Below are 15,405 nucleotides of genomic sequence, written 5' to 3' on the forward strand. Positions count from 1 at the left end.
GTGTCTGTCCTGATTCTCTTGTAATCTACCTGAGCACTTAGTACAGTGTTTGGCACATAGTAAGTGCTTAAGCCATTCCATGTCATTATTATGCTTTTTATTTCTGAACATAAATAAATAAATATATGAAAATATATTTAAAAGAAGAAATATAGATACACACACACCTGTGAGCGACTGTGTCTGTCCTGATTCTCTTATAATCTACCTGAGCAATTAATACAGTGTTTGGCACATAGTAAGTGCTTATGTCATCCCACATCATCATCATCATCAATCGTATTGAGCGCTTACTATGTGCAGAGCACTGTACTAAGCGCTTGGGAAGTACAAATTGGCAACATATAGAGACAGTCCCTACCCAACAGTGGGCTCACAGTCTAAAAGGGGGAGACAGAGAACAAAATCAAACATACTAACAAAATAAAATAAATAGAATAGATATGCTTTTTATTTCTGAACATAAATAAATAAATATATGAAAATATATTTAAAAGAAGAAATATAGATACACACACACCTGTGAGCAAAACACTGTTCTGGGCCCCTACTGGGGGAAGAGCACTGTACCGTGTATCTCCTGTGCACAGAAGACTATGCTGGACTCCTCCTTGGGGAAGAGCTCTCTTGAGAGAATAAAATAAAAGTAGAACTGGTGGTTATTTTTTTGAAACGATATTTGTTAAGCGCCTACTATGTGTCAAGCGTTGTTCTATGTACTGAAGTAGGTACAAATTAATCCGGGTGGACACAGTCCCTGTCCCCCATGGGGGTTACAGTAGGATGGAGTAGAATTTAATCCCCATTTAGCAGTTGAGGAAACTGAGGAATAGAGAAGCTGGGTGACTTGTCCCAAGTCACACAGAAATCAGTTGGCAGAGGCAGGATTAGAACCCAGGCCCTCTGACTCCCAGGCCCGAGCTCTTTCCACTAGGCCATGCTTCTTCTAATCATTTGATAAGATCAGAAAGGATTCATTCATGAGCAAAGAGATTTGAGATGAACTTGAACCCCTTCTTCTTGACCTTGTCAAAACAATATGTCCTCCTGGTTTTAATTTGGAGTCACCTAAATCAGTCAGTCAGTCATATTTATTGAGTGCTTACTATTGCAGAGCTCTGTACTAAGCATTTGGGAGAGGAGCCCGTTATTGGGTAGGGATTGTCTCTATTTGTTGCCGAATTGTACTTTCCAAGCGCTTAGTACAGTGCTTTGCACACAGTAAGCGCTCAATAAATACTATTGAGAATTCCCTGCTCACAACAAGCTTTCAGTCTAGAGGATAAAGTGATTATTTAATGTTTTTGAGGGAAGCTTAAGTAGGACAGAAGAGGACCTGGATTCTAATCCTGGCTTCATCACTTGTTTGCTGTATGCCCTTGTGCAAGTCACTTCACTTCTCTGGGCCTCATTTCTCTCATCTGCAAAATGGGGATTGAGACTGTGAGCCCCATGTGGTACAGGAACTGTGTCCAACCTGATTAGCCTATACCCCAGCGCTTAGTACAGTGCCTGGCACATACTAAGCACTTAACAGTAACACAATTGTTAATAATCTTTATTATTAACAGTGTTTGACACATAGTAAGTGCTTAACAAATACTAATAAAATAAAAATGATGCCAATGGAGTCCATTTGCCTTGTTTCCCCGTGGGCTTTCCACTGTCTGATTCTGAGATGGCCCCACCTAACTTTATGTCCCGTGCTAGAAGCTCCCAGAAGACATGGATTGTGTCTGCCAACTCTACTGAACTGCTGAAGCAAAAAAAAAAAAAAATATGGATTCAGTGTTCTTGGACTTCCAGGTTTTTTTTAAAAAAAACTAAGATTGAAACGATTTAGTGAACACCATTGGGTTTATCAGACGTACTAAGAGCTCTGAGTTTTGTCCAGTTTTTGACATAACAATAATTGTGATATTTGTTAAGCACTTACTTTATGCCAAACACTATACTGAGCGCTAGAGAAGATAAAGCAAACTGGGTGGGACACAGTCTCAATCCCCTTTTTAAAGATGAGGGAACTGGGGCTTAGAGGAGTGAAGTCTCTCGCCCAAGGTCACACGGCAGACATGTGGCAGAGCCGGGATTGGAACCCGTGACCTTCGGACTCCCAGGCCCGAACTCTATCCACTAGGCCCCACTGATTCTCTGCACATAACAGAAGTGGGCATGGCTGGAGACAGAATGACTGGGAATAAGTGCACCCCAGGCGTCTTAGAACGATGCTTGGCACATAGTAAGCACTTAACAAATACCATTATTATTATTTATTATTATTATTCAATGCAATGATCTTCCTTTCATGGTTCACATTCATACCTGGAGGCCAGTTTAATTCATTTATGGAGCTCTGCCATTGTTCTTCACACGACAGCAAATTTTTCTTCCTTAATGTGGGCTGTCATCATTAGGATCCCAGTGAGAAATGAGGCAAATTATCCTTCCCTGGGGGAATCCGTTGGGGAGACATATGGGAAGGCATTGCATGAGTTTTGATTACAGCAGAGAAAGCTGGCCCTTCCTTTTATTACTTCTGAAATGAAAGATGTCGGGAAGAGAAAGGGATCCCGTCTGGTTAAGACCTGATATTGAGAGAGAGGAGGCATTTGGATGGGGTGTGGGACTTGGACCATTTCTTCGTGTGCAGTCTTGTTCAAGTTTAATTTCCATTGCCCTCGTTTTACCAGTTCTTGAAATACTGTGGTGATCTCAGTTTCCTCCTCTGGAAAATGGAAGTGCCATTCCCAAGCACTTAGTACAGTGCTCTGCACACAATAAGTGCTCAATAAATATGATGAAATGAATGAATGAATGAATTCCTGTTCTCCTTCCCGTTTCAATTTTTGGCCCCATGAGGGACAGGGACAGTGTCTGATTGGTTATCTTGTGTCTATGATAATAATAATTGTGGTATTTTCATTCATTCATTCATTCAATCCTATTTATTGAGCGCTTACTGTGTGCAGAGCACTGTACTAAGCACTTGGGAAGTATAAGTTGGCAACATATAGGAACAGTCACTACCCAACAACGGGCTCACAGTCTAGAAGGGGGAGACAGACACAAAACAAAATATGTGAACAGGCGTCAAGTCGTCAGCATAAATAGAATTAAAGCTAAATGCACATCATTAACAAAATAAATAGAATAGTAAATATGTACAAGTAAAACAGAGTAATAAATCTGTACAAACATATATACAGGCGCTGTGGGGAGGGGAAGGAGGTAGGGTGGGGGGAATGGGGAGGAGGAGAGGAAAAAGGGGGCTCAGTCTGGGATTGGATTGTGGCATTTATTAAGCGCTTACTATGTGCCAAGCGCTGTTTTAAGTGCCGGGGTAGATATGAGGTCATCGGGTTGGATGCAGTCCGTGTCCCATGTGGGGCTCACAGTCTTCATCCCCATTTTACAGATGAGGGGACTGAGGACCAAAGAAATGAAGTGACTTGCCCAAGGTTTGCCACATATTAAGCACTTTACAAATGTCACAATTGTTATAATTATTTTTTTTCTAAAATTTCTGCTTTAAACGGGAACTTGCAAGTAATGGTTGGACTTTTCTTGTTAGAATAATAATAATGGCATTTATTAAGCACTTACTATGTGCAAAGCACTGTTTTAAGTGCTGGGGAGGTTACAGGGTGATCAGATTGTCCCACAGGGGGCTCAGTCTTAATCCCCATTTTGCTGATGTAGTAACCGAGGCACAGAGAAGTTAAGTGACTTGCCCAAAGTCACACAGCTGACAATTGACGGTGCCGGGATTTGAACCCATGACCTCTGACTCTAAAGCCCGTGCTCTTTCCACTGAGCCACGCTGCTTCTCAGAAGTGGCTAATCTCGCAGATTAATTTTTCTTGTGTCTGCCCTAGTGCTTAGTACAGTATTTGCCAGTCTGGGGCATTTTCCTCTAGACTGTGAGCTCGTTGTGGGCAGGGAATGTGCACTATTATTGTTGTATTGTACTCTCCCAGTGTTTAGTACAGTGCTCTGCACACAGGAAGTGTTCAGTAAATACCACTGAATGCCGTGTAGTAAGCACTTTACGAATACCACAATTATCGTCATTATTATTATTATCTTATTTTCTGAAGTCTCTACTGTTAGGAGCACTTGCACGTCAAGATTGGACTTTCAGTAGTGACTAATCTCTTAGATTAATTTCTTCCATCAACTATAATCATATATTAATGTTCGGGGGTTACCTTTCAGAAAAAAAGTCAATCATCCCCTCTAACCCCCTCCCCAGAAATGCATTTCAAATTTGAGCACTTATAGAAAAGTGCTTATTGGCCCGTCTAATCTCCGAGGACTCTTATCAACATCGCCCCAGGCTGTGAGCGCTGTGGGCAGGAATATGTCTGTTGTTATATTGTGTTCTCCCAAGCACTTAGTACAGTGCTTTGCACACAGTAAGTGCTTAATAAGTATGTTTGAATGAAGGAATGAATGAATGAATCATCTAGTATGGTAAAACTCACTTCCCTCCTCAGTCAATGAATGGTATTTATTGAGCTCTTACTGTGTGCAGAGCACTGTACTAAGCACTCAGGAGAGCACAGTTCAGTACAGTCGGTAGACATGATCCCATGCTTCTAGCATGGGACATTCATTCATTCATTCAATCATATTTATTGAGCGCTTACTGTGTGCAGAGTACTGTACTAAGCGCTTAATAAAGTTGTGTGGGACCATCTCAGAATCAGACGGTGGATGGCCCAAAGGGAAACAGGGTGAATGGATTCCATTGGCATTCTTTTAATTTTGTTGATATTTGTTAAGGGCTTACTATGTATCAGACACTTTTAATAATAATAATAATAATAATAATTAATGTTTGTGTTATTCATTCAATCGTATTCATTGAGCACTTACTGTGTGCAGAGCACTGTACTAAGCCCTTGGGAAGTACAAGTTGGCCACATATAGAGATGGTCCCTACCCAACAACTGGCTCACAGTCTAGAAGGGGGAGACAGACAACAAAACAAAATATATTAACAAAATATTGTTAAGCACTTTCTCTGTGCCAGGCACTCTACTAAACACTGGGTTAGATATACGTTAATCAGGTTGGATGCAGTCCCTGTCCCACATGGGGCTCACAGTCTCAATCCCCATTTTGCAGATGAGGGAACTGAGGCCCAGAGAAGTGAAGTGACTTGCCTAAGGTCACACAGCAGACAAGGGCTGGAGCCAGGATTTGAACCCAAGTCATCTGACTCCCAGGGCCATGCTCTTTCCACTAGGTCACTCTAAACACTGGGGTAGATACAGGTGAATTAGGTTGGGCAATGTCTCTGTGTGATCTGAACTCTGTCACAGGAACAATTTCAGACTCTTCCCCTCTGCTCTGATAAGGATAATAATAATTATTGTTATGGTATTTGTTAAGCGCTTACTATGTGCTGGGCACTGTACTAAGTGCTGGGGTGGATACAAGCAAATAGGGTTGGACACAGTCCATGTCCCACATGGGGCTCACAGTCTCAATCCCCGTTTTCCAGATGAGGTAACTGAGACCCAGAGAAGTGAAGCGACTTGCCCAAGGTCACACAGCAGATGAGTGGTTGAGCTGAGATTAGAACCCATGACCTACTGACTCACAGGCCCACGCTCTATCCATTATGGCATGCTGCTTCTCCATGCCATCATCATCATCATCAATCGTATTTATTGAGCGCTTACTATGTGCAAAGCACTGTACTAAGCGCTTGAGAAGTACAAATTGGCAACATATAGAGACAGTCCCTACCCAACAGTGGGCTCACAGTCTAAAAGACTGCCATGCTGCTTATATTTGTTAAGCACTTACTATATGCCAAGCACTGTTCTAAGCACTGGGGTAGAGAGAAGGTAATCAGCTTGTCCCACATGGGGCTCACAGTCTTCATCCCCATTTTACAAGGAGGTAACTGAGGCACAGAGAAGTTAAGTGACTTGGCCAAGATCACACAGCTGACAAGTGGAGGAGTCAGGATTAGAACCCATGACCTCTGACTCCCAAGCCTGTGTTCTTTCCACTAAGCCACACTGCTTCTCGAAATCAGGCCACCAAGGCTCATTGTAGTGCAGGCCTTTCAGGCCCTGTGAACCTAGCGCCTTTGGAATTGAGATATTTCTTAAGTGCTAACTCATTGCCAAGCACTGTACTAAGCACTGGGGTAGTACAAGATAAACAGATAGGACACACTCTCTGTCCCCACATGGGGCTTACAGTCTAAGTAGGAGGGAGAACAGACATTGAATCTCCATTTTACAGGTGAGGCAACTGAGAACCAGAGAAGTGAAATGACTTGGCCACGGTCACCCAGCAGACGTGGCGGCACAGGGATTTGAACCCAGGTCCTTTGATTCCCAGGCCCGGGCTCTCTTCACTAGGCCACGTTACTTGTGCTTGTGGGCGGGATCATGTCTACACACTCTGTGGTGTGGGCCTCTCCCAAGAGCTTCATACAATGCCCTGCGCCCATAAGTGCTCATTAAATCCCATCGATCGATTGGTTACTCTCCGAATCTGCCAGTCATTTCAGGAGGTATCAATTAGTTCCTAGTGGCTTTCCTCTCCAAGAGTCTGGGTGATAATGAGAATCCCAGAGACCGCAAAATAGAGCTAATTTGTTGTGGTGTGATTACCGACACAGTCCTTTTTCCCTTTTTTAAAATTTATTCGATTTTGTGCAATGCAGTCACCCACCTATTAAAATAGTTGCACGATTTACTGCGGTGTTGTCTCAGTTGTACCCAGTAACCTATCAGTAATGATCGGGCTATTCATTCATTCAATCGTATTTATTGAGTGCTTACTGTGTGCAGAGCACTGTACTAAGCGCTTGGGAAGTACAAGTTGGCAACATATAAAGATGGTCCCTACCCAACATAATGGCTCACAGTCTAGAAGGGGGAGATAGACAACAAAACAAAACAGGTAGACAGGTGTCAAAGTCGTCCGAACAAATAGAATTAAAGCTATATGCACATCATTAACAAAATAAATAGAATAGTAAATATGTACAAGTAAAATAAATAGAGTAATAAATCTGTACAAATATGCATACAAGTGCTGTGGGGAGAGAAAGTAGGTCGGGCGGGAGGATGGGGAGGAGGAGAGGAAAAAGGGGGCTCAGTCTGGGAAGACCTCTTGGAGGAGGTGAGCTCTCAGTAGGGCTTTGAAAGGAGGAAGAGAGCTAGTTTGGCGGACGTGTGGAGGGACAGCATTCCAGGCCAGGGGGAGGACGTGGGCCGGGGGTCGATGGCGGGACAGACGAGAGTGAGGTACAGTGAGGAGGTTAGCGGCAGGGCTATATTGTCCACTCTTCGATTACAATGTAAGCTCCCGGAGGGCAGGAGCTTTGGTCTTTTACTTTTAGCATATACTTTCCCAAGCATCTAGAAAGAAATAACAAGAATTGTGGTATATGTTAAAACACTATGTGCTAAGCACTGGGGTAGAAACAAGATAACCACATGGGACACAGTCCCTGTCCCACGTGGGCTTCACAGCCTTAGTAGGTGGGAGGTCTGGCATTGAATCCCCACTTTAGGGATGAGGAAACTGAGGCACGGAAAAACTAAGTGAGCTGCCAGTGTCACACAAGTGGCAGAGAAGCAGCATGTCATAGTGATGATGATGATGGTATTTCTTAAGTGCTTACTATGTACCAAGCACTGTTCTTAGTGCTAGGCTGGATACAAGGTCATCAGGTTGTCCCCCTTGGGGCTCACAGTCTTAATCCCCATTTTACAGATGAGGTAACTGAGGCCCAGAAAAGTTAGGCTAGAGCCCGGGCCTAGGAGTCAGAAGGACCAAGGTTTTAATCCTGGATCCACCACTTGTCTGCTGGGTGACCTTGGTCAAGTCACTTAATTTCTCTGGGCCTCGGTGACCTCATCTGTAAAATGGAGATTAAGACTGTGAGTCCTACGTGGGACAGGGACTGTGTCTAACCCGATTTGCTTGAGTCCACCCCAGGACTTAGTACAGTGCCTAGCACTTTAATAATAATAATAATGATGATGATGATGGCATTTGCTAAGCACTTACTATGGGCTAAGTACTGTTCTAAGTGCTAGGTTAGATACAAGGTCATCAGGGTGTCCCGCGTAGGGCTCACAGGCTTCATCCCCATTTTACAGATGAGGGAACTGAGGCCCAGAGAAGTGAAGCAACTTGTGCAAGTCACACAGCTAACAAGTCGCAGTAGTGGGATTAGAACCCAGGACCTCTGATTCCCAAGCCTGGGCTCTTTCCACTAAGCCATGGCGCGTAAATACCACAGTTAGTTTTAGAATTATTGGAAACACACCCTGTGTTTCTTCGCGATATATTTAGTCTTGTGAACTTTAAGGGAGAAAGGCTGGTTACTTTCCAAGCATTTAGCACAGTGCTGTGCACACAGTAAGTGCTCAATAAATACGATTGAATGAATGAAAATGAATGAAGTATGATTATGCACAGAGCCGGCAAGTTTGCCACAGGGAACTTGAACGATCAACATTGCAATTAATTGAGAAGCAGCATGGCTCAGTGGAAAGAGCAGGGGCTTGGGAGTCAGAGGTCATGGGTTCTAACCTGGTCCGCCACTCACTCGTTGGCTGTGTGACTTTGGGCAAGTCAGTTCACTTCTCTGTGCCTCAATTCCCTCATCTGTCAAATGGGGATGAAGACTGTGAGCCCCACGAGGGACAACCCGAAGACCCGGTATCCACCCCAGCGCTTAGAACAGTGCTCAGCACATAGTAAGTGCTTAACAAATACCATACTAATAATAATTATAATACCACCATCATTATTTTTACGATTATTAATTAAACATTTCATAACGGAGGATTTTTCACTCGATAATCTAGGTCCTCGGACGGTTTGGTCGGCCAACCCGGGCTGAGTGTCTCTGAGTGTTTATGAGAAGCAGCGTGGCTCAGTGGAAAGAGCACAGGCTTTGGAGTCAGAGGTCTTGGGTTCAAATCCTGGCTACGCCAATTGTCAGCTGTGTGACTTTGGGCAAGCCACTCCACTTCTCTATGCCTCAGTTACCTCATCGGTAAAATGGGGATTAAGACTGTGAGCCCCCGTGGGACAACCTAATCACCTTGTATCCTCCCCAGCTCTTAGAACAGTGCTTTGCACATAGCAAGCGCTTAACAAATGCCATCTTTATTATTATTATTATTTTTCAGGCCAGCAAGGTGGAGCGGGAGAAGAACCAGGAAATCAAGCAAGTCAAAGAGCACGAGCAGCACAAAAACATAGTCCTGGTGACTGAGCTGAAGACGAAACTTCACGAGGAGAAGATGAAGGAGCTTCAGGCTGTCCGGGAAAACCTTCTGAGGCAACACGAGGCGGAGCTTCTGCGAGTCATCAAAATTAAAGACAACGAGAATCAGCGACTCCAGGCCCTCCTCAATGCCCTGAGGGATGGAGCCCCGGAGAAGGTCAAAACGGTGCTCTTTACCGAAGCTAAAGAAGAAGCCAAGAGAGGGTTCGAGTTTGAGAAGATTAAAATGCAGCAGGAGATTTCGGAGCTCAAGGGGGCCAAGAAGCAAGTGGAAGAAGCTTTGACTATCGTCATCCAAGCGGATAAAATCAAAGCGGCGGAGATCAGAAGTGTATATCACCTTCATCAAGAGGAGATCACCCGGATCAAGAGAGAGTGCGAAAGAGAAATTCGTCGGCTGGTATGTGAGACGTTGGCCTTTTCCTCTGTTCCTAAGAGTGATGAGCTTATTTCTCCATTTCTTGAGTAGGATGTCTGGGAAGGCAAGAAATGTTCAACTCGGGAGACCGACTGTTTGGTGGAGCGCAGTGTCATGGGGGCTGTCAGCGCTTAGAACAGTGCCCAGCGCATAGTAAGCGCTTCACAAATACCATAAAAACCAACCCCCCTGCCAAAACCCAAACAGTGGCACCCGTGGAGAGAATATCTCTGTCAGTGGTTTCCTCTTCAAGTGCCCCCTAGGTGAAATTATCAATTAATTAATCTATTTTTTGAGCACTTATTTTGTGCAGAGCACTGTAATGATGATGATGATTATGGTATTTGTTAAGTACTTACTATGTGCAAAGCACTGTTTTAAGCACTGGGGGGTTACAAGTTGATCAAGTTGTCCCACGTGGGGCTCAACGTCTTAATCCCCATTTTACAGATGAGGGAACTGAGGCCCAGGGAAGTGAAGTGACTTGCCCAAGGTCACATAGCAGACAAATGGCGGAGTCAGGATTAGAACCCATGACCTCTGACTCTCAAGCCTGGGCTATTTCCACTAAGCCAGGCTGCTTCAAGCTCTTGGGAGAATTCAATCAATCAGTCATATTTATTGAGCAGTTACTGTGTGCAGGGCACACAAGCTCTTGGGAGAATTCTATCAATCGTATTTAGTGAGCGCTTACTGTGTTCAGGGCACTGTATTAAGCACTTGGGAGAGGACGACACAATAATATAACAAACACATTCCCTGCCCAGAATGAGCTTACAGTCTAGAGGGGGAGACAGACATTAATAGAAATAAATTGTGGATATGGATATGAGTGCTGTGGGGCTGGGAGGGGAGATGGATAAAGGGAAATGCAGAAGGGAGTGGGAGAAGAAGGAGCGGGGTCTTAAGTCAGGGAAGGCCTCTTGTAGGAAGTGGGACTTCAATAATCAATCAATCAATCGTATTTATTGAGCGCTTACTGTGTGCAGAGCACTGGACTAAGCGCTTAAGGCTTTGAAGGGGGGAGAGACATTGTCTGTGGGATTTGAGGAGGGAGGACATTCCAGGCCAGAGGCAGGACGTGGGTGAGAGGCTGGCGGTGAGATAGACGAGATGGAGGCCCAGTGAGAAGGTTGGCTTTAGAGGAGCCAACTGTGCGGGCTGGGTTGGAGTAGGTGAGTAGCAAGATGAGTACAGTGTAACAGTGCAGCAGACACATTCCCTGTCCACAGCAAGCTTAAGTTAAGAAGAGGGGATAACAAGAATAATAACTTTAGATTTGTTAATAGTAATAATAATAATGATGACATTTGTTAAGTGCTTACTATGTGCAAAGCACTGTTCTAGGTGCTGGAGAGGATATAAGGTGATCAGGTTGTCCCAGGTGGGGCTCACAGCCTTAAGAGAAGCAGCGTGGCTCAGTGGAAAGAGCCCGGGCTTTGGAGTCAGCGGTCATGGGTTCAAATCCCGGCTCTGCCAATTGTCAGCTGTGTGACTTCAGGCAAGTCACTTAACTTCTCTGTGCCTCAATTACCTCATCTGTAAAATGGGGATGAAGACTGTGAGCCCCACGTGGGACAACCTGATCGCCTTGTAACCTCCCCAGTGCTTAGAATAGTGCTTTGCACATAGTAAGCGCTTAATAAATGCCATTATTATTGTTATTATTAATCCCCATTTTACAGATGAGGTAACAGGCACAGAGAAGTGAAGTGACGTGCCCAAAGTCACACAGCTGACAAGTGGCAGAGCCGGGATTGGAACCCATGACCTCTGACTCCCAAGCCTGGGCTCTTTCCACTGAGCCACGCACTTCTCTAAGTGCTTGCTGTGGGTCAAGCACTGTTCTAAGCACTGGGGTAGATACAAGCTAATCAGGTTGGACATAGTCCATTTCCCTCATGGGGATCGCAGCCTTAATCCCCATTGTACAGACGAGGAAGTTGAGGCCCAGAGCAGTTAAGTAAGTTGCCCATGCTCACACAGCAGATAAGCGGCGGAGCTGGGATTAGAAACCACGTCCTTCTGACTCCAGGTCCATGCTCTCTCCACTAGGCCACACTGCCTCTCATTCACTGGATCATATTTATCAATAATAATAGTAATAATCATAATCATGATGGCATTTGTTAAGTGCATACTATGTGCCAAGAACTGTTCTAAGCACTGAGGTAGATACATGGTAATCAGGTTGTCCCACGTGGGACAGTCTTAATCCCCATGTTGCAGATGAGGCAACTGAGGCACAGAGAAGTTAAGTGGCTTGCCTAAGGTCACCCAGCAGACAAGTGGCGGAGACGGGATTAGAACGCACTTCCTCCGACTCCCAAGTCCGGGCTCTTGCCACTGAGCCACACTGCTTTTCTAAGCAGTTATTATTTATTTATTCAATTTATCGAGCGCCTGCTGTGTGCGGAGCACTGTTCTTAGCGCTTGCTTCTCACGTCGAATCCCCAGTATACAGAAGAGGAAACTGAGGCACAGAGGAGTTAAATGATTTGACTTGTAGGGCACTCAGCAGGCAAGAGGCAGAGACAGGATTAGAACTCAGGACAACTTCCTCTCAAGGCCGTGCTTTTTCACGGTTTAAGTCTGTCGCTAATAGGTATCTATACAAATGTCTACAGAGTTCTCTTTCTTCTGTTCATTGTCGTATTTATTGAGCGCTTACTGTGTGCAGAGCACTGTATTAAGTGCTTGAGAAAGTACAGTACAACAATAAATGGATGCATTCCCTGCTCACAATAATAATAATAATTATGGTATTTGTGAAGTTCTTACTTTGTGCCAAGCACTGTTCTAAGCGCTCACAAGGAATTTACAGTCTAGGGGGGGAGAACATATTCCAAGAAGACACCATTGACGCCAATATACATTGACACCAATGTATATTTTTACATTGACTTTCTGCAGAGTTGATTGCAGTCATCTCTTTTGACAGAAAGACAATGACCGCGTATGGGGTTGAAAAGGTCAAAGCATAATCCATGGTCTGGGCTACATTGTGCCCACAGAAAGGTTCTGTGTTCATTTAGTGTTTACTAGGTGTCAGGCATAATTCTAAGCGTTGGGGTAGATACAACATGGAAGCAGCATAATAATAATAATAATGGCATTTATTAAGCACTTACTATGTGCAAAGCACTGTTCTAAGCGCTGGGGAGGTTACAAGGCGATCAGGTTGTCCCATGGGGAGCTCACAGTCTTAATCTCCATTTGACAGATGAGGTAGCTGAGGCACAGAGAAGTTAAATGACTTGTCCAAAGTCGCACAGCTGACAATTGGTGGAGCCGGGATTTGAACCCATAACCTCTGACACCAAAGCCCATGCTCTTTCCACTGAGCCACGCTGCTTCTCTGCTTCTCACCATGGCCTAGTGGCTAGAGCCCAGGCCTGGGCATCAGAAGGACTTGGGTTCTAATCCCAGCTCCGCCACTTGTCTGCTGTGTGACCTTGGGCAAGCCACTTCATATCTCTGTGCCTCAGTTCCCTCATCTGTAAAATGGGGATTAAGACTGTGAGCTCCAGGTGGGACATGGACTGTGTCCAACCTCATAAGTTTGTATCTACTCCAGTGCTTAGAACAGTGCTTGACACATAGTAAGCGCTTAACAGGTGCCATCAGCATCATTATCATCATCATTAAGAGAAGCAGCGTGGCTCAGTGGAAAGAGCCTGGGCTTGGGAGCCAGAGGTCGTGGGTTCTAATCCTGGCTCTGCCACTTGTCAGCTGTGTGACTTTGGGCAAGTCACTTCACTCCTCTGGGCCTCAGTTACCTCATGTGTAAAATGGAGATGAAGACTGTGAGCCCCATGTGGGACAACCTGATCACCTTGTATCCCCCCAGTGCTTAGAATAGTGCTTAGCACAAAGTAAGTGCTTAAAAAATGCCATTATTGTTATTATTATCACAGGATGATCAAACTCGATACAATCCGTATCCCACATGGGGTACGTGTTCTTTGTTATATTTTTACGTTGACTTTCTGCAGAGTTGGTTGCAGTCATCTCTTTTGACGGAAGGACAACTAGATATTGTGAATATCGACTTTGGTTTAATCGGGCTTTCACCTTCTGCTACTTTTCATGGTTGACTGTTGATTTTTGGTGTTGACTGAAAACTCCCTGAGGGAAGCGATCCTTTGTATTCAGTCTAGCGCACTCTCCCAACTGGTTAGTACAGTGTTCTGCACAGAGTAAGCACTCAATCCATACCATTGATTGATTGATGTGGTATTCTTAGACCTAACCATGTTTAGTCAAATAATTTGATATATGAATATATATGACTCTATTTTGAGTGATGAAAGCTATGGTAGATATTTATGCGATCATATAGCCATGTAAATATGTACCAGTCATACATTGAATTGTCTATTTTAATGTGCTGCATAAGTACTTAATTTTTAAAATATTACCTTCTACAACCTTCTCAGAAAATAGGCACCTTGTATGAAAACGCTAGAGAACTTCATTCTCTATGAAAAATAGATCCATTTTTTATGGTATTAGTTAAGTGCTTACTATGTGTTAAACACCATTCTTAGCTTAGAAAAGCAGTGTGGCTCAGTGGAAAGAGCACAAGCTTTGGAGTCAGAGGTCGTGGGCTCAAATCCCGGCTCCGCCAATTGTCAGCTGTGTGACTTTGGGCAAGTCACTTAACTTCTCTGGGCCTCAGTTACCTCATCTGTAAAATGGGGATTAAGACTGTGAGCCCCCCAAGGGACAACCTGATTCATTCATTCATTCAGTTGTATTTATTGAGTGCATACTGTGTGCAGAGCACTGTACTAAGTGCTTGGGAAGTACAAATCGGCAACATATAGAGACGGTCCCTACCCAACAACGGGCTCACAGTCTAGAAGGGGGAGACAGACAACAAAACAAAACATATAGACAGGTGTCAAAATCGTCAGAACAGATAGAATTAAAGCTACATGCACATCATTAACAGAATAAATAGAATAGTAAATATGTACAAGTAAAATAGCGTAATAAATCTGTACAAATATATATACAAGTGCTGTGGTGAGGGGAAGGAGGTAGGGCGGGGGGATGGGGAGGAGGAGAGGAAAACGGGGGCTCAGTCTGGAAGATAGTCAGGAGACCTGAGTTCTAATCCCTGCTCTGCCACTTGCCTGCTGTGTGACCATGGGCAAGTCATAACTTCTCTGTGCCTCCATTTCCTCACCTGTAAATTGGGGGGTTCATTCATTCATTCAGTTGTATTTATTGAGCATTTAATGTATGCAGAGCGTGGTACTAATGGCATGAGAGAGTACAATAAAACAATAAGCAGACACATTCCCCGCCCCCAACAAGCTTTCGATATCTGTTCTCCCTCCTTCTTAGACAGTGAGTCCCATGTTGGGCAAGGACTGGGTCCAATCAGATTATCCTGTGCTGACGCAGTGCCTAGCATAGTCCTTGGCGAATACCACATTTACTATAATCACCATCATTCTATCTTTGTTGGTACCTACAATTTAAAACATAAAAACAATTCAAGTAAATCCTGCTTTATTCAAGATCCCTGCCCTAGAAATTCCTTTCTCAAAAGAACAATAGCCTTATAGATGACAAGCTCCCTCTTTCTCCCCTTTTCTCCCTCCCTCCATATGTTCTGTGTCCAACTGAAGAGAGATAAATTCTGAATAATAATAATTGTTATTATTATTGTTATTATCATTATTATTATTATTATTTC

The 15,405-nt window shown here is 44.1% G+C and overlaps 1 protein-coding gene across 14 annotated transcripts in view; it reads left to right on the top strand.

The window, feature by feature from the left end:
• JAKMIP3 (Janus kinase and microtubule interacting protein 3) overlaps positions 1-15,405 on the top strand; it is a 199,181-nt gene that overhangs the window by 84,817 nt on the left and 98,959 nt on the right. For all 14 annotated transcript variants that reach the window (XM_038743751.1, XM_038743753.1, XM_038743756.1 and 11 more), the window contains one exon: positions 9,180-9,677. In XM_038743751.1, coding sequence (XP_038599679.1) covers positions 9,180-9,677 — 498 coding nt within the window. The remainder of the gene's footprint in view (positions 1-9,179; positions 9,678-15,405) is intronic.

This window comes from Tachyglossus aculeatus, chromosome 3 (genome assembly GCF_015852505.1).
Source record: "Tachyglossus aculeatus isolate mTacAcu1 chromosome 3, mTacAcu1.pri, whole genome shotgun sequence".
Classification (NCBI taxonomy): Eukaryota; Metazoa; Chordata; class Mammalia; order Monotremata; family Tachyglossidae; genus Tachyglossus; species Tachyglossus aculeatus.